Consider the following 21,262-nt stretch of genomic DNA (forward strand, 5'->3'; position numbering starts at 1 on the left):
GACAATTCAGATGTTACATACATCTTCCAGGTCAGGGGACCCTAACCTGTAGTTTCAGGGCTACATGGAGTCTGTAGACAACCATAGAAATGACCTTGGAGAAGGAATGTGACAGTTAGCAAAATGTGATTTAAGCACAAGAAAAGGAGAGTAGAAAGAAACTTTAACTCACTCCACTTTAACTCTGTTATAAGAGGGAGGGGGAAAAAATGCTGCCAGGCTTTTAAGACTGATGTCAGCTCATGAAATATTGGGACTATCCATATAGGTCAAAGGAATTGTGAAATCCTCCTAGCAAAGGAATTGTGAAATCCTCCTATTCCAAAGCAATATTTATTGCAACTGTCACATTCCTTCTCCAAGGTCATCTGTGGTTCTCTACAGACTCCATGTTGTCTGACCTGGAAGATGTATGGAACATCTGAATGAGCTGCCAAGTTGGAAAGATGGGCCATAAACCTCAGTCAGCAAAGAGTGAGGTAAAAGGATTATTGAGATCCAGTTCAGTTACCATAAATGTTGCTTTGGATTACCTATGCTGGGAAATTCTTGCTATGAAGATAATAGTAGGGGATATCTCCCATTTCAGCTTGAACTCCCAAACAAAGATAAAATATAAATGCAAGAATAAATAATAATTGATTGGGGAGAGTGAGATCCTAGTGAACTCTTGGCAGCTTTTCAAACAATCAACCAGGGGTTGAACTTGGGAACACTGTTGTATAGTGTGTTCTGTCTTTACTATAGCCCATGCCGTAACTGGTGCTGAAGGGCTCTTGCTTGATAGGTAGAGCTTGAATTACATAACTCTGAGGCCTTTAAATTTAATCCTACTGTGATACCATTTCTTAAAATTCAAGCCAGATTTATTTTATCAGTCATATTAATGTAGCTAAATCACCCTTCAGACTTTCTCAAAACAATAATATCCATATTTATATTACATGCAACATAAATAGTGGTTTGCATCCAGTATAGATATCCATCCCAATGACAGTAATATTAGACATAAATAGAAAGAAGGCAGCTGGGTCCTGCACTGATATTTGATGCTAAACATGAATGATACTTTTGGTCAAGCCACTAGACATTCTAATATAATCACATTAGGCTGTCATCTAAATACAGATATTCTGCTAGAGTTTTAATAGCTTGAAGAAATGATTGATGAGACGTTTTATCAGCACTATTAGTAGCCAATATATCATTCTGGCAGAAGAGCATTATTAAGTCCCGTGGCTCATTTCATTAGATACAAATATGAGAACTTGAAGAATATGTAGAAGAAGGAAACTTATCTGAGTAATGAATACAGGGGCTACATTTTATAGTGCACATTACTGATAAAATCTGTCAGGGACTACAAGAATAAACTAAAGGTCAGTGTCACTTAAACAGTTTAAATAATTACTGGTAAAAGCAAGAGCAGACACAGTGACTGATAATTGATACCTGTATGGAAACATTGAAGTATTGCCTAGCATTGCAATTACTAATCTCATTTTCGAACTGCATGCCTGTGTTAGAAGAACAATGTTAACTTATGAATAATATCTTGAGCTTGTAAACCTCCCTCAATAAAGTGATTCTTAGCATTTAATTCATTCAGTGAAGAATCTGTTCTACAACAACAGTTACTCTGACTGTACATGTAGTAAAACAAGTAAAGTGCACACGTTACATCTCTCCTCCATGAGCTGCATTGGTTACCAGTTTGCTTCCAGGTCCAATTCAAGGTGCTGGTTTTGACATTTAAAGCCCTAATGGCATAGGGCCAGGTGATATGAGGGACTGCCTCTCCCCAATTGCATCTACCTGTCCCATCAGGTCCGGCAGGAGAGGAATTTCCCAGGTCCTGTCTGCTAAGGAATTCCATCTAACGGGGCTTAGGAGATGAGCTTTTTCTGCCATGGTACCTGCTCTTTGTAACATCATCCCTCCTGAGGTGAGATTAGCAGCAAATCTTGTGATCTTCCAGAAATCCATTAAAACATTTTTTTTTTTTCAACAGGCCCAGGGACAGGGAGCCCGCACATTGGCTGCATCATGCACATTCTCATGCATTCCCTCTCATGATCTTGTTTCTACTTATGTTTAATTATTTTAATTGTTTTTAGTGGTCTCTGCAGTATGTTTTAATTGTGGGCTTTATTGTATACCACCCAGAATCACTTTGTGAGAGATGGGTGGCCATATAAATGTGACAAATAAATAAATAGATAAATAAATACGTGTGTGTGTGAAAATACAATTTAAATACAATTTAAAAACACAACTATCAACATATTGCTTTAAAACAAAAGGCATAAAAATAACACACCACATTTACAACCCAGAAACAATTAAATTAATGAATATAGCACAACTAAAAATCTAATAATTAAAATATTACTAAAGCACCATAGAATAAAAATGCAAAAATGAATGGGAAAATAAGAATGTCTTTGCTTGGTACTGAAAAGACACTAATGTCAGCCTAGATCAGTCTCTCTGGGGAAGTCATTACATGAAAAGGTATTCTGTCCTACAGACTCTGAGAATGGAGAGTTGAGCAGGCTGAGGTCAAGAAAACACAAGTCAGTCTACACAAGGGATTTGGGCAAAATAGTGTCCCAGTGCAATCTATGAGTTAAAAACAAATGATATACTACTATATCCCAGAGGGTTACACAAGAACTATGGTCAAGACACAGCAAAGGTTGAGTAGCCCCAGGAAGGCAAAGCAGAGTCAAGGTTTCTGGAGAAAAGACATGAAGCAGGCTATCAGAAAAATGCTTTCAATATTCTGCCTAGTTTGCTGTGTTTGCTGTTCTGCTCCAGGCAGTTGATTTCCTTCCAGATCCTCCCAGTACTCATTAACACTTTTCCCCAATGGCAGCTCTTGGGAAAGCTTCTACTCCAAGAAATTTGGCTTCATTATCTTCCACTGCATCACTCAATGTGCAGTGCCTATGCAAAGTGTTTGCAATACTTTTCATGACTCAGAAGGCCAGGTGTTGATTCCAGATTATGAACAACAGAGTCAATAGAGAGGGACAAGATGAGGGTAGACTCTAAGGTATAGCCCAAATCCCTGGTTAAGAGTAATTCAATGGGTTCACCTTCCATGCTGCTGTTTTTGCTACATCTTCTTCCTTCTTGGAGTCTGAGTTGGTCAGGAAAGAAGGCCTACTGTCTCTTCATCTAATCTACTTGACATTGGCAATACACCAGTGTTTCTCAAGCTTAGAAATTTTAAGATGTGTGGACTTCAACCCCCAGAATTCCCCAGCTAGAATTCCCCCCGCCCCCCAAATATGGTATAACTCTACTTTGTTACTGGACTATCTTAATCAGTTGACTGAATTGGAGTGTATCCTGCTTAGTCAGATGCAACTGAAGCAGCATACAAGAAAATAAATAATAAAACAATGCATATATATCCATGGACATAACTGTGAATCACCAGGAGCTCCTATGTCCTTTGTCAGCTGGTTCTGAAAAGAGCCGTTATTTTTATGTTTGATGTTCATGCTGCTTTTTCTTGCTGGGAAATCCTTGTAAGGTCCAGCAGCCAGATGTGTTGACTGTTTGGCCATGACAAGTCACATTGCCAGGGTGCACCACGAGGAGGCTAGTCTTAGAAGACAACTAGCCTTAGAAAGGAATGGCAGAAATATGAGGCAAACCAACTGCTACCTATACACAAAGACTGCCACAATCAAATATTTAGACTTAAATCTCAGAACCTGCCATGGAAACTCAGACAGCAATTAGTCAGAAAAGACTTTGGCACTGAGACAGCATGGCACCAGGAGTGGGCAACTTCTAATATGGATCTGTTTAACTTAGTGTCTGACCCAGTACAATGCCCCTATGGCTTTGATCTCCCAAGGAAAAACTGGACAGCGCTTAACCGGATTCGTACTAACCATGGCAGGTGCCAATATTGGAAACAAAAAATGGGAGCTGGTTGATATTCCTAACTGTGATTGCGGGAATGTCCCACAAACGTTACATCACGTCACGATGGAATGCCCCCTCAGAAGGTTCCCTGGCTCCCTGAAAGAACTACATCATCTTAAGGGCACTGCTGTCCAATGGCTAAATGATCTAGATATTCATCCATAGGCTTAGCCACTCTAGTAACTGTTAATACCTAACTTAATTCTATCTATAATTTTACTCATTATTTGTATCACATGTCTTTAGAATAATCTACTGTGCTAATGTTTTATATTTGATACACATTTTATAGATCGCTCTGTGAACTTTTATGCAATAATGCTGTATTCTGCTATGCCATACGAAATAAATAAATAAATAAACAAACCAGGAGCTCAACCTGAAGAAGACAGTTGTCCTTCACAATTTTTCTGTGTGTGCCTTCCCTCATGGTCGTGGGGAGTTTAATAAATCTTAAAGCAGGATAGCATGATGCTAGAGTGCTAAAGGGTTTATAAAGGAATCAAACGAACAGGCCATTTTATCTTGAAGCCTAAAGATTGAAGAATAAACCCTAAGTGCCATAAAGTAAAAATAGTAGACATCTGCAAATAATCACATTTATGCTACTTACCAACACATGTAGGAAGGGAATCATTCCACTGTGCCAATGCATTGGGCACTGTGTCACATCTAATTGCTATTGACCCGTACAGAATGTAGCCTGGATTACACTCAAAAAGAACCAATGAACCAACTGCAAATTCATTTCCAATTCTTTTTCCAAACCGTGGTTCAGGCACTGAACTGCACTGTGTTGCACTTGTTCTTGGAACCGCTAGAAACACAGAAGAAGTAATGCACATAGTTTCATGGCAGAAGTTGAGATAATCCTAAATACCTTCATCACAATTTCAGGTAAGAGGCTCAAATGTCTAAAACTTCAACACAAAAACTTCCATTCCCATTAGATAACAGAACTACTGCTGCAAGTGTTTTGCAAAATAATGTGGAAAGGTCTGCGTCATTCAATCAATATACTAAGTGGAATTCTTATTTCTGTGATGGGTAGATATTTAAATTGATTGGCTACATTTTTATGAATCTCTGCTCTGCTTGTCATATCGATATTCAGATTTTATAGAAAGGCTGAATTATAGTAGCAAATGTTGACATGCAATCATTTTTAAAGAAGTCTGATCCAGTTACAAAAAAGGAAAGCAATGGAAAGCTGTACTCTGGAAAGCTGTACACTAGATTACCCCACTGAAGTTAGTGGGGCTGTTATTTCTAAGTAGACATGGATAGGATTGCCTTGTAAATCAAGGGACATGTTTTAATATTTAATAACAAAGTTAGTTCTACAGCTCAATATAATACCACTGTCTATATTCAGATACAGAAATACGTATCTGAGCAAAAGGTTAGATTGAATATTAATAGACTGGATTATAAATGAAATGGGAAAAGGACTTGTCATCACTTTTCCCCTTCAGATTTCAAACCTTTCTATGTTCTGTGAAAGCACAGCACAAAAATGCAAATAAAATCAGTTGTATGAAAAGGGCAGATATGTAACTTTTTCCTTGCAGCATTCCTACAAACTTGGCAGCTTTTCCAGCAGTTCCATATATACCAGGAAATATGAATAAGCCTTGATGTCTGTGTTAAACAAAGAAAGCCTGTGGAGTAGTGATGTGGGCTACTGCTTAACTATTTGCAACATTCAACTTAGTTTACTTCTATTTAGGTCCAGGTGTATTCCAGCACTGACCTTTAGATTTTCACTCATTTTTACATAGCTACATCTTCTTCAGAATGTTGTTAATAAGCAGAACATTCAAAATAACCAGGCACAGAAATATAACAGTAATATGACATCTCCGTGATTCTGTGATTTTGAACTTTTAAAAGAAAAACCTCTGAAAGTCAAATGAAAGCTGAGAATTAGCAAACAGAATTAATTGAAACATGTTGGAGGTATTTATGTCTCATACCTTGATAAACAAAGTGAAATCCTTTAGCTGTAACAGGTCCAACTGAAGTAAATCGGACAGTTATCTGGTTTCCGGAGCTGAGAGGAAGGGATTCTCCTACTCAAGAAAACAAACATTCCACCTCAGAAACAATTTTCTGCCAAGAATCCTACAATATCATTTGCTGAATATCAGTCAAAGAGGACCACCAATTCTCATCCCCCAGTAATGTCTTGGTGTATAAAGCAAGGGGCTTTTTTGCAACAAAGATCTATAACAACTAACTTTGTTTGCTTATTATTTCATTGTTTACTACACCATTGCAAAGCAATCTGGCACAAATGAGAGGGTAGATTTTCTTTGTGCGAACAGCTGTGTCCACTCATGTTAGCTATCCTTGCATTTAAACCCTTTTTTTGTCATAATCCTATCATTAACATGAAGGTAAATCTTCATAACTGAGATGTAAACTACATGTTACTCTAAATGTATAGCCTGTAGGCACATCTCCAACATTCTTTTAATTAACTACAGCTTTGAGGATATTGCTATAGGAAGAAGAGATTGATGCTAGTTGGATTTATCTCATGTTGGATGATGGAAGAAATACATTAATTTTCCTGCATGATGCAGTTCCAACAAGAACTGGATGTTGTGCTGTGATTAATTAAAAATAAGATGGAATTTGGCTCTGATTAATTATGTTAAAATGATTACCTTTGATGGGGAAGTGGATTTTATATTACAGGGAAGTGGAAGCACTGTAATGCAACTATTTATTGTACTGTAGCATTTTTTAAATCCAAGAAATGGATGAATATTAAGGACTATTACTCCCTTATTTGTTACAACAGTTATAAAAACTTGTTTGAAGCCTGGAAAATGAAGAAAACATTAGAAATGCAAACTGGATCCACCTTATCTTCCTGGGGTATAAGAAGGAGGAAAACAGTCAAGTTTTTAAGATTGTGTCATTAGAATCTGTATCAGTAGAGTTCTAGTCATTCTTGATGGGTCTGTTATCTGATTTGGCCTACTGCAAAGTGCTGACATCAGTACATGGATAGTCATTCAGTATAGGGCCCAAATAATTATTTACTCACTGTGTAGAAGAATAGAGAGTTTCCCCCCAACTTCTAGAGAATAATTACTGATAGTGTAAGACACATACTGTATTACATTGTTTCTTTCCCATCACACCTTCTTCCAACTGATTTCCCATAAGTCCATAATATTGTCAATTTAATCTTTTAATTTATGCCTTCTCTATTTTTGATCTATGTTCAAAACTGACTATCATCAATCAAAGTATCTAGGATAAAAGTTAATGCAATACATAACATATATAGGACAATTCTATTATCAGATACCTGAATGTGATCCTGAAAGTGAAGATAATAAAGATGATTGCTGAGTTGGCCCATCATATACTTCAACCACATCATGGAGTGATGTCTGGAAAAATACAAACTGGCCAAAAACCACTAAAAAAAAGTAAAACAAAAAAGGAAAGTAAAAGGTTGGATGAAATATTGCATACTTCTTCATTTTTTTGGCCACATATACACTAAAATTATACTGATATCTGAAACCATATTACAATAGGTATATGTACAGTCATTTACTCAGTTCAGTAGGATAAAAGAGAGATGAAAGGTAGTTGAATGTGCAATAAGCTGTTACAGATGCATGTGGAGAGAGAAGACACTTAGGAAGCAACCTTTAGTTCCAACACAGCTAAGATATGCTATTGCACAGAGGTAGATTTGGAAAACTCATTGTTCTCAGTAGCAAAAGTCAGATGAGAACCAAGAATAAGGAAAATGAATTTGCCTAGAAATATATATATATATATATATATATATATATATATATATATATATATATATATATCATTTGAACACCAAAATATATAATCTTGATTCCAATATTGGAAGTTTAATTAACTTCAGTGTGATTAGTTGTTGTTGTTGTTTTTTTTGAGACTGGTTAATATTCTAAATGAACCTGATTAGAATACACTAGGTCAAGCAGATAAAAAGAAAACAAAAAGACATAATGTGGAATCAATGGAATGTAGTTAATTAAGAATTAAAATAGTTTGGGATATGATGTTTCTATAATACAGAAATACAATGCCTAGGTCTCTGTACAGGTGAAAAGTTTTAATTGTGGAAAACTAGGCTATAAGAAGATGCGGGCAGATGGAACAAAACTTCATAATGGGAAAGGTATGCAGCTTTCTGAAAGTAACTTCAGGAGAACCTGGAAAAAAAGCCAGTCAATGAAAGAAATAGATATTCACTATTCTAGAATCTAGAGAAAACATTATTCTGTTTTGGTCAGATTCCATCTCATGTACTGGCTCCACTTCTCAGCACTGCAAAAAGGATTGGAGCAGATTCAGTGAATATCAATGAGGATACTCAGAAGAGTAGAAATTAAGTTCTATGCATAGATTGAAGGAACTAAGAACAAAAGGAGTAATATGATAACACTTTGCAAATACAAGAAAAGATGCAACTTAAAAGAATCACAATTTGCTTTGCATTTTAGAGGACAAGATAAAGAATACTGTCTTTAAGTTATCGGAAAGCAGATTCCAACTGAATTTTTATAGAAAAATAATAATAGTAAGAGAAGTTCGGCATTGGAACTTATTACCCATAATATTGGTGAGTAGGTCATTCATTCATTCATTCATTCATTCATTCATTCAATTTATATAGCTACCCATCTCAGACCAGTGACTCTGGGCTGCTAACAATAATAAAAAACAGTCAAAGAATTAAAACATTACAGAAAATTAAACATAAATACATCCAAGAGATACTAAAATCCATTGGTGTCAACACAACCATGAAACAGGGCCCTTCGCACACTTGGGGCCCCAGACCCAGGCACAAAGCCAGGTCTTCAAGGCCTTCCGAAATATTCATGTGCCAGGGATGCTTTATATTAGATTCCTGTACTGAGCAAGTGGTATTTTGCAACTTGATGACTGGAAAGGCTATTGGATGGGTAGGCCAGTTAAATAGAATTTGGGGCAAAGAGGTATGTTATTAGATTCTTCCTGGTAAGGTCAGAATCCTATCTTTAACTTTGGAAGGGGAAACTGAGTTTAACTGATGGACATGGGATGTTATCCCAAGAGCCACAGAAGGGTATCTTTAAGCAAATTAACAAAGTAGTCTCGTTGGTTTTGTGCACCTGCATCTGTATACAGGCATACAGATATATACCAAAACCAAAATTCTATCAAATTGTTACATTTCAGCTGTATCCCTTTTAAATAAATCACCCTGAGAGCTGTCATTGTAATATTTAATGAATAAATGAGTGAATAAATAAATTTTATACGATACTCTTCAAACACAAGTGTTCCAATAGTTCTGCATTCTAACATTTATTTACTGTTTTACTCTTCCTTAAAAACTTGCAACTTTCAGGACTTAGCAATTCATAATGTATCACATGACAAACTTTTTCCTGAGTAGGTTATTGTCATGAGTGCCGTTGAGCTGAAGACATCAGCGCAATGGCACACATGACAATAACAAGGAAACAGGGGAAGGGGCTCAAGATAAGTAGCCATCAACTTACAAAGACTGAAGGACAAGAGACAATGGCTAAACGGATCGCGAGGCACACCCAAGCTGTTAGCGCTAACGCAATGGAGATCGCCCAGCTGACAGCAATCACCGGAGGAATAGGGAAACCGATGATGGGCGATCCCGGAACGCCAGCGGGGCCTCGCAACCCCTCACCTACCGGCAGGACAGCGTGTTGGACAAAGGGGGGTGACGTAACCGCGAGTGAGGGGGCGCTGACCGGCACGGGGTATTTAAACCCCGCACCGGCGCGCTCCTGTCACTCTCAGCTTTTTTCCTATACTGTATCTACACTGCGAATAAACCAGAGCCTGTTTCACGGAATCAGCGTCTGTGTATTACTCGGAGGTAGGCAGCGCATGACAGTTATCTTGAAAAAAAGTTATTCTGGTGAATTGTCTATGTCCAAAATAATATGCAACCCACAGACAGAATAACCTCTATGAATGCTCTTAATTCATAGTTACATTCTCAGAATAACATTATATTGGGTAAAACAAAGAATCGATATCCCCAATATAAATTGTTGCTTGCTATAAGATTTTATAAAACATTTATGAGAAGCAGCTGTCCTGATATAAAGCTCTATCCTATGCTCTTGAAATATAAAGATTTATTTAAATTTCAAAAGTTTTTCAAACTTCAGGAAGTAGTTGAAGTGGGAAGTATAAATTTAGAACTTAACTGAACACTTTGGATTTGAAGCTCACTATCACTGGGAAAACCTGGGTTTGAAGAGTGGTGTACAAAGTTAAGAAATAGATATTTAAAGAAATAAATGACATTTAGAAACATTCTGAATTGACCAGAAAGATCATTAATGGACCATGACTAGAAAATGCAACAAATACCAGAAGTCAATAGGTGGCCTCACCAAATATATCCATCAAGCATTTAGATTTTGAAAATAGGTTCACTATTCTTACCCTGAAGGACCCCATCAGGAGAGTAAGGCTTCTATATTAACATTTTGGAGGAATAATCATTGGTTGGCAGACAACGCTGTCCAAAAGGAGCATTGATACCATCACTGTCACAGAATGTACATTCTATGCATTCTGTCACAGTGAGCGGCACCAAAGGAGTCAGAGTGATCGGTTTTGCCCTGATTTCTTCCCTCTTGCTGGACTTTTAACAAGATTAATACATGTTATGAACCTAGCTTTCTCCTTTTGCCTATCATCAGAATTTAAATTTCCAGAGTCAGTCATCTAGGTTTATATTTAATTAAAATTCCCTAACAGGCCTAGCCAGCCCTAACAGATTGTCCCCTCCCCACCCATTTCTTTATTAAATGTAAAATAAAAATATAGATAAATCAAACACAGTTGTGATGATCACTTATCACAAGGCAATCTAATTTAAAATAGGAAAACAATGAGGGGAGGGGAAATCATTACAATAAATCAGAATGTATGTGAACTTTAAAAATGATGAAGAATAAAGCCATACTACAAAAAAAGAATAAAAATAAAAGCAAATAATTCATGAAAGAGCTATGGAATTATTTGAAGAAAAATATCAACTTGCTTATCATTTTTTAAAAAAGATAGTTTCAATGAAGTTGGAAAGTACTTATAAAGTATTTCAGGATCAAAATAAAACTTTGAAAACTTTAAAATCTGAAAAGGAATTTTATTCCTTGGCATTATTCTTGATAGATGTAATTTGTTGTGTTCATACTAAAACAGGCCTCAGTCTTCACTTGGCAAATGTGTTTATCTCCTTCATCTTGTCTAAATGATCCTCATTACTGTATCATATATCATAACTTTTAATATAATACTGCAATCTAAACAGAAACTTCAAAACAACAAACAGACAGCAAACAATCTCTATACTATAGATTTTCTGGCATGGATATTTCTTCCATTTACAGTAGATAGCAAAAATGACTGATTTTGTCTCTTAGACACATTTATCTTTAGTTTTTTTCTAAACTAGAATAAATTAGGTTTAAACTGAATAATTATAGCTGAAATTATTTCTCTGTATCACATAGTTCTGGATGTAATGCTACTTATTTTAATAATCTTGAGTAGTTCAGCCTAGTTTTCCCCAACAAACCTGAAACTATAAAGGATGTGTGACATCATTGCATTCATCCCTGTTGCTGGTTACACTTTGAATGCCAAACTTATTTCAAGGTCCCAATCTCTGCAAACATGGATTGGACTGACCCTGATGGATTTGTTTGTTCATGAATACCTACAGAAATACCATTACTTTAAAATAGATCTATTTTCTTCTAACAAGAAGCTTATACAATAGAACAATGAAGCAAGAATTTATTTATTTTTTGGAGCAGCCTGGAAAAAAAAATCACACATCAAATATCCACAATGTCCATGAATCATTTATATAGAGAAATGTATATATAGAAAAAAGGAAATGATATTTTCTTGCACTTTTCACCAAAGCTACCATATAATAACAATAATAATAAAATAAATTGCTGTAAGCTACATATGTAACATTCTATGTTAGACCTTACAGACTTCTGTTAATTACATTGGGTTGTTTGCACATCACACATATATTATGCATATATATATGTATGTATGTATGTATATAATGTAGGAATAATTTTCTAAAAGTTTGTTGAATGGAAAAACAAAAAGCAAAAACAAAAGAAACAAAAATGTGGTTTTTCTAGATATTTGTAAGAAGTAAGTAATTCAGTTGAATCTATGAAGTAAAATAGAAGGAATGACAGAAAATTCAACATTTTCAAAACCCTGTTTGTGAAAATAGCTTAAGTTAAGTTAAAGCTATTTTAACAAGTTGCAGGTGTTGGAAAATGTGAGCTCAAGTTTAGTGTGACCTCTCAGAATTGTTTTGTTTAGTTAAAGTTTATATATTTTAATGTTAAACTGAAATTGAATAGTAATATGAGTTTTTTCTGTGTATGTATTTCTGTGTTCCAATGTATTCATCTCTTTTTTTGCTTTGTGTGTTTGTGTGTGTGTGTGTATTTTAGAAGATATATCTAAATAGCATTGAAAGTATGCATGTATCTGTTTATGTGTATGTATTCCAACAAAAAGAATTTAACTCTAAAAAAGAAAGAATTGATGGAACTCAGAGAGGTGTGAGAAGTAAGAATGTATAGATCACACTATAGACAACTTGTCACCATTACATCATATAGATCACATCATATAGATCACACTATAGACAACTTGTCACCATTACATCATATAGATCACATCATATAGATTACACTATATACAACTTGTCCCCATCACATCATATACTAATATCTTGTCATTAAAATTGTACATAGTTTTGCAATACAACACATGCAGAAGGTCACTCACATATGTTGAGTTACATATTTGATATTCATTATGGATACAACTTGTCCAATATATACATTTTATATACAAATCAACACAATAATACAGATCTCTGATCAGATCACCTATCCCCTTCATTGTTTTTGTTTATTCGTTTAGTCGCTTCCGACTCTTCGTGACTTCATGGACCAGCTCACGCCAGAGCTTCCTGTCGGCCATCAACACCCCCAGCTCACCCAGGGACGAGTCCGTCACCTCTAGAATATCATCCATCCACCTTGCCCTTGGTCGGCCCCTCTTCCTTTTGCCCTCCACTCTCCCTAGCATCAGCATCTTCTCCAGGGTGTCCTGTCTTCTCATTATGTGGCCAAAGTATTTCAGTGTTGCCTTTAATATATTTCCCTCAAGTGAGCAGTCTGGCTTTATTTCCTGGAGTATGGACTGGTTTGATCTTCTTGCAGTCCAAGGCACTCTCAGAATTTTCCTCCAACACTGCAGTTCAAAAGCATCTATCTTCCTTCTCTCAGCCTTCCTTATGGTCCAGCTCTTGCAGCCATATGTTACTATGGGGAACATCATTGCTTTAACTATGCGGACCTTTGTTGTCAGTGTGATGTCTCTGCTCTTAACTATTTTATCGAGATTTGTCATTGCTCTTCTCCCAAGGATTAAGTGTCTTCTGATTTCCTGACTGCAGTCAGCATCTGCAATAATCTTTGCACCTAGAAATACAAAGTCTGTCACTGCTTCTACATTTTCTCCCTTCTATTTGCCAGTTATCAATCAAGCTGGTTGCCATAATCTTGGTTTTTTTGAGGTTTAGCTGCAAGCCAGCTTTTGCACTTTCTTCTTTCACCTTCATCATAAGGCTCCTCAGTTCCTCTTCGCTTTCAGCCATCAAAGTGGTATCATCTGCATATCTGAGATTGTTAATGTTTCTTCCAGAGATTTTAACTCCAGCCTTGGATTCCTCAAGCCCAGCATGTTGCATGATGTGTTCTGCGTACAAGTTGAATAGGTACGGTGAGAGTATACAGCCCTGCCATACTCCTTTCCCAATCTTAAACCAGTCCGTTGTTCCGTGGTCTGTTCTTACTGTCGCTACCTGGTCGTTATACAGATTCTTCAGGAGGCATACAAGATGACTTGGTATCCCCATACCACTAAGAACTTGCCACAATTTGTTATGGTCCACATAGTCAAAGGCTTTAGAATAGTCAATAAAACAGAAATAGATGTTTTTCTGAAACTCCCTGGCTTTTTCCATTATCCAGTGGATATTGGCAATTTGGTCCCTAGTTCCTCTGCCTTTTCTAAACCCAGCTTGTACATCTGGCAATTCTCGCTCCATGAATTGCTGAAGTCTCCCTTGCAGGATCTTGAGCATTACCTTACTGGCATGTGAAATGAGTGCCACTGTTCGATAGTTTGAACATTCTTTAGTGTTTCCCTTTTTTGGTATGAGGATATAAGTTGATTTTTTCCAATCTGATGGCCATACTTGTGTTTTCCAAATTTGCTGGCATATAGCATGCATTACCTTGACAGCATCATCTTGCCAGATTTTGAGCAGTTCAGCTGGGATGCCATCATCTCTGGCCTTGTTATTAGCAATGCTTCTTAAGGACCATTCAACCTCACTCTTCAATCCCCTTCATTACTCCCAACATAAATATATTTCTCTTTCTCTCTCTCTCTCTCTCATATACACATATATGAATACAAAAACTTAAGAGGTTCTTGCAGCTCTAACCCAAATCTGCTATACAGATCAAAGGCTTAAAATTATTTGTCACAAAACAAGCAATTTACTTACTGGTTTTTTATGGAAATGTTAGGCATCAGCTATTTAAAATTAAATAATATTTATTATTTAATATTAACTATTAGTATGTTCATTATATTTTCCATTATTGGATAACGCCAACAAAAATCAGTATAATGCCAACAAAAACCAGCATCCTTATATATTTGTATAACATTTCTGAATTCTACTCTGATCCAGCCAAAAGTGTCCCAACGAAGTCTCCTAACTTTCTGTACTTTTAAGATCACTCTGATGAACTTGAAAATCATGACCTTTTCAGATGTATTTCTTTACTAAAGTTAAATTTTCCTCAATAAGCCACAACAAATCAATAATATTGTTCCTTAGCTGACTGATGTGTGCATAGCTGCAGTTCCAGAAGTTAAAGAAGGAAAATGTTCCATTAAATATTCCATTAAAGACTGATGTCTCCATAAATATGATGAAATTTACACTGCAACTGAGTATCAGCATGCTCATGCACACACAGTTCAATGTATACTTCATGTTTATTGCCCAGAGCAAAATGAGCTATGCTCTGTGATCAAAAGCTTCTGCATTTATTTTTTTTTGAGAATAACAGAATAAACATTACAGGAAACATATATATACTGTATTAGGTTGTACCTTTACCATTTCCAGGGACAAAAATCTTGTACGTAGGACATTTCAGAAGGTGGATAGATTACTGCCAGACAGAATAGACCAGGTTTCTAAAAGGAAAGACATGGCCACTAGTGACATCTTCAGGGGCCATCAACAATGTCAAAATGGCTGCATAGCTTGTTTTGCTTTGGGCAATAAACATGAAGCATATATTGGCAAATCCCTAATTGATATATTAATGAGTCAGACATTGATATCCAGAGATATAGTCTGTCTTTGAAGCTAATATCACTTTCAAGTAATAACAAGCTAAAGACCTAGCAGACTGACCAATAAACCAAGAGGGGGATCTGCAGGGGCCAGAAATGGCATCAAAATGGATAGTATGACTGGATGATTGAAGCCCCACACCTTTTAATGTATGCCATGTGCATCACACAAACATGAAAAGGCCTGGGGCTTTGTTTTTCTGGTTGAGCCCATCATTTTGATATTGTTGACAATCCTGTGAATGCCCCTGGTGCCAATGCCTTTCCTTCACTATTTCCTTACTTGGACCTGAAATCTCTGCAAAAAATATGAAAGGATTCTTACTTAACCAAAATAGGCCACCTGATAAAGCCTTTGTTCTGTCCTTCTGTTGGGCTGTTGAATTGGTACAGTTACTTAATGTAACTATAGAACGGCGGATCTACTAAATCGCACTGGAAAAGAAATTTGTGAGATCTTCAAATATTTTCCTACCTATTTCTCTTTAATGAAGCACACCCTTACAGCAGCAGCAAAACATCAGAGTATGCTACTGTGAAGTAATAATATTTTTTAAAATTATTACTGATTTGGGACTTTATATTCAAAGGAAGCTAAAATTAAAAATCACACCAAGTCTCTGAAGAATGTAATATCTAATCATATACAGTATATGATCCAGCCCTGTTTTTATTCAAAATAATAAATACTGGGCAAACATTTAATCAAAGGAGTCACAAAGATGTACCACTAAACTGCATTATTATTATTATTATTATTATTATTATTATTATTATTATTATTATTTTCTGCAAAGTAGAAATGTTCTACTACAAAGATTCCCTTGTTGATATTTTCAAGAGCTAGAGGGTCTAAATATCAGGAGTGGGAAGGGCCAAATTTGTCCACATGTGTTTAGAGCACTATAACAACAGAAACATATGGTCACAATTTCTCTCTGTCTCTCTGTCTCTTTTTTTTCTCTCTCCTTCATACACACACACAAACACAGACCCACCCACCCACCCTTAAATCAGGCTTACAAACGTCTGTCAGGTTGAATCTGAGCCTCAAAATGTACTAAAGTTATTAAGTTGAAGCTCTGATATTTTGTGAAAATTTTCTGTGTTCAAAGCAGTCATTATTATTACCATTTCTGAAATGCCAAGTTCCATTATGTGCATATTCTTGGGCATTCTGTTCAAAGCCAGACATCCCAATGACAATTTTCCCTATCTCAAATAGATTAAGCTACAATAAAATAAAGAATAATTATTTCAAAGAATAAGTTATGGTGCCTATTTAGAAAAGTAGATTGTAACCTTTTATTTCTTATTTATTATTCAGGGCAAGAGAGAGAGAAAGATCTCTCTCTCTCTTTCTCTGCCCTGAATTATCACTTTTAAAAGTCACCACAATCTGGCTTGTAGGCACACCTACAAAGCAGTGGAATAGTGAATGAAATACTCCCCTGGTGCTCTTTACATAAAATTTGTCAGACATTCCTCCTATAAATGTAAGACTTGAAGGTGATTTTGAAATGGTCTTTACATTAAGCATTCAGCATCTAAGAGATACAGTGTTGACCTTGAATTTAAAATAAGGAGTGAAAAACTTTGAACAAGATATGAAAAAAAAGTCATTTATTATTCAAATTTTATTTTATTATTCAAATTTAGCTACTGCCCATCTCCCCCAAAAGGGGGACTCTTTGTATTTCTTGCTTTGATCTTTTCTGGCAAAATAGCACTGTCTCATCCTTTGCGTTTTGTTTATGTGAATGTCTCTCACATTATTTTATTGATGCAGAAGACATGACATTTTTGCATTAAGAATTCTATGACCCAAGAAGAGGGTTAAATTGGATCAAGCCCTGTTTATCTTATTCTTGCCCTGCAGCAAAGATAGAAGATGGCTTATTCCACAAAACTGACTGCTAAAATATCTAACATGGGATAACCTCATCTTTCCAATATACATCACAACTTTATAACTGAAGATCCAAAGAACTTCATAGGCAAAAGAAACATATTAACTATTTGGCTCAATATAACCTTTGGTTTGTGTACTAGAGGTGGCCATGTTTCTGTGACAGATGGACACAGTGGGTAGTCCTGTAATGAAAAGTGGACAAAGCTATGTCACACATGTGGCTGTGGCTAGGATTTTCTGTTTTGTTGGGAGATAAAACAGGCAACCATGAAATTGCTTTTTATTTTGTGCTCAGTGGAGGCTCTGAAGACAAGAAAAACATTTGGAGTCTACCTAAGAGACTCAGACATTCTCTGACTGATAGTTAGGATGATTGATGAGGTCAAAAGGTTGGCAGTATCCACAAACTCAGCTGGAATGTATGAGAACTTTGGTCTGTAGAAGGATTAACAAAAAGAAGAAATGACATCATCACTGATTGCAAGGGAGGGGAAAAAGGGAAAATGTATGAAACATGTATGCCTAGTCATCACACAAATGCTATGACAGATGGACTTGCATCAGATGACAATGCACAGGGACTTAAGTGTGTCATTTCTGTGAGGACATCACCATGTGTTGTTACTGTAGCAACACTGAGGATGCTACTGGATAACTGTCCTGACAAGCAGGAATCACGCCGAGATGAGGAATAAGTCTCTAGTGTTTTATTACTGCTACAGTAGACAGAAAATCCTACCAAGCTGAAGAAGCGTGAGAAAACCCATACAGATAAACCCCAACAGTCCAGGTGGGTCTGTTCTGGGTTTCTTTGAATGACAGCTCAAAGTCTCTAAACTACGCATGCGTTTCCCCCCCTGGATAGGGCCCCCCTCCTGCTCACCATCAGTGCTCATGACAATAACTTATTTAAGAATTAGTAAATAATATAGGCTTATTAGTGAGGAAATATGTATCCAATAGAGTCAGAATAAATTCTAGGATGATAATCAAAGAGCTATACATAGACAGAAGAACACTTGTGGAGGAATTATACCAGGAGAGTAGATTGGATTAAATAGTGTGGAGTAGTAAATTTTTGTTCAACTATTTTGTTTGAAACATAAAAGTGTTTGGAAAGCTATTGTTAGATAAGGTTAGCAAATAGTACCGTTTCTTTTACAAGAAATGATTCACAAAAATGTAACCTTTTATATTTTAAAAAATATTAATACACACCAGAAAATCACAGATGCCTTTTAGATAAGGTTGAAGGATGAAACACATTTATATACATACATACATATATATGTATATATGAAATCATTACTGATTAACTATCTGTATAATGCTGATGCTTACTATAGGTGTGCAAAATATCCTAAGAATTGCAGTGCCATCAACCTTGACAATACCATGACAACAGAATATCTGTAGTCTGTCATGTCATTCCTAGGGAGGGGGGTGGTGGATCATTTCTAAAGATTAGGATGTACAACAGCTTTCATGTATCTCTGAATCAAAAGCCAGAAACTTGGGAGACATAGCATTTAGGCTTAAACTATGATAGGACTGAAAGGCCTTTATCCAAGATGGACAGAGTGTTCAAGTCTCCACCCAACTGTAAGTAACACAGGTGAATTTGGATTCCATGATGAAAACACAATACATGACTAAAGAACAGGTCACCTTGTAGGTAAAGGCTAAATTTGATTTGTAGTTCATATTGGAATGAAAATTCACGTGATTGAAATAACTTGGTGCATTTATCTTCTCCTTCCTGGTGGTTGTCTATCATGAGTCACCACTGTGCCTTCTTCTGTGCCACTTTTCATAATTTAGACCAGACCAGTTATGCATATTGGCATTCCAAGTATTTTTGTCATCCCCTGCTTCTTTTTCCTGATCAAATCTTCTGTCTCAATCTCTCTCCCTCTCTGGAGAAAATTTACAGAGATATGGGTTGTGGCTTTCCTTTATCCAGGGAATTTTTATTTTGTGGAAGAAACTTGCATAAAGGGGTAACATTCATTAATAGGAGTGCCCACCTGCAGTCTGATCTTATGAGCTCCACTGCTGTTAAAACTAGCCTTTAATTTCTTCCTGTTGTACATTTTTACATAGCCACATAGCATTTTTCCCATGCTCAGCAACAATTACATTGAACTCAGTGAACTACAAAGACATTTAAAAACCATGGATCACTGTTCTCCAAAGATTCTCCAACAAACTGCCTGAAAGAAAGCAGGCTGCGGTTAATGAGCATCATAAAATAATAAAAGGGAGATTGTGCCTCCTTTTCCAATGCAAGTATGTTCTTTCCCATTGTTAAAGCTAGTACTTACGTTGCGATTTTTAGGCCCTAAAAATAAATGGAACATTTTACGCCATGCCATGACTGACTGTATCTCACTTTAATTAGATTGTAAGGTCTCTCCCATAGTATACAAATCATAGTCTAAAAGTTCTAACTACGTTTTTACCACCAATGCAAAAACAATTAATATTTAAAATTTAGTGGGCTGGGGGAAAAAATTATGTCTGAGCTATAGAAAGGGGAAAGGGAAAGGAAATACAAAATACACATTATATATATATATATATATATATATATGTATGTATGTATGTATGTATGTATGTATATCTGTGTGTATGTGTGTGTGTGTGTGTGTAATTTTTTTCTAGGAAAAAAAAAAGAAGTTGAAGTTGTAGTTGAAATTGAAGTGTGTTTGTTTATTTATTGCCCAAGACCAATCATTAAAAAATACATCAAGTACAGAGGGTAGTGCACACATGCACAAACACACGTATGTGCATGTGTAAGACAAGCCTGATACAAGTAGTAATATGAAGGGGATATAGGACAGCTCCTACAAGCCCTAGCTATTGATAAGAATTTTGCAATTTTACCTTCTTGCAGGTATCTGAAAATTGGTTGCAAAAAGGAGAAAGGTCACCTCATAGTCATAAAAATATGCAAGTTTTCTAACAATAGGTAGTATAGGGTTCATTCACCATTGTGTATAACATGGGCATTTTTAGTAGTACATGTGATATGATTTCAAACTCCATATCTGAGCATGCATAAGTACGATGTTCATATGGGAGGCCAGTATATCTGTCTGGTGTCACCCAAATGGGTAATGCATCAATTTGGGCCAGGGAAAAAATATCTGCTGTGTGGGGTATGTAAATTATTTTAAAAAAAAAATCTAGGGATATTCCTAAGGCAGGGGGAGATTTCACATAACAAAGGGGAGAAACACTAGCTCTATTGGGTTGGAAGTCTTGGTCCCAAACCCCCTCCTTGATTCCAGGCAAAGTTTTATCAAGACCAAGAGTGGATATTGCCAAGACCAAAAAGGCACAATATGCCAAATAATAATTTCTTTGTCTTCTTAAAAAAGAAACAAATCTATATAACAGGGTAAGGTGTACTGCGGAGTTTCCCCTGAAGATTTCCTTTAACCAGAATCGAAGGTGACAAAGTCTCAAATGATTCTCAGAGGAGATACAGCCTCATTCTAATCATATGTGAACTTAAGAGTTGAATGAAGGACATACACTATATGTTTTAAAAATTCTGATTGGATGCCTTCAAGCCTAGAAGTGTCCTTGTAGATACACAGCTGGGTATCATATAGCATGAGACCCAGAACTTTGGCTTCAAATAACTTAATCGCTGTTGAGATGTGGTTGTTGTCATGTTGACTTGCATATTTGATAATTCCAGGGATGCTGTTTGGGCTTTTATATTAAGTTCACTCACTTGATTGTTCCAGCAAGTGGAAGATTGAAATTGAACACCTAGATAATTGAAGATTTTAAACCTGTTCAGTAAGTCTCCTGCTGATCTTCCAGCTAATTGGAAACTTAATG

At 36.2% G+C, this 21,262-nt stretch overlaps 1 protein-coding gene across 1 annotated transcript in view; it reads right to left on the bottom strand.

The window, feature by feature from the left end:
- The window catches only part of CSMD3 (CUB and Sushi multiple domains 3), a 643,537-nt gene that overhangs the window by 133,835 nt on the left and 488,440 nt on the right, over positions 1 to 21,262 (bottom strand). Inside the window, exons 33-35 of the mRNA XM_063299980.1 lie at positions 7,271 to 7,384; positions 5,922 to 6,017; positions 4,559 to 4,762 (exon numbers count right to left, since the gene is read on the bottom strand). Of these exons, the coding sequence (XP_063156050.1) occupies positions 4,559 to 4,762; positions 5,922 to 6,017; positions 7,271 to 7,384 (414 nt within the window). The remainder of the gene's footprint in view (positions 1 to 4,558; positions 4,763 to 5,921; positions 6,018 to 7,270; positions 7,385 to 21,262) is intronic.

The sequence above is a fragment of the Candoia aspera genome, chromosome 3 (assembly GCF_035149785.1).
Source record: "Candoia aspera isolate rCanAsp1 chromosome 3, rCanAsp1.hap2, whole genome shotgun sequence".
NCBI lineage: Eukaryota > Metazoa > Chordata > Lepidosauria > Squamata > Boidae > Candoia > Candoia aspera.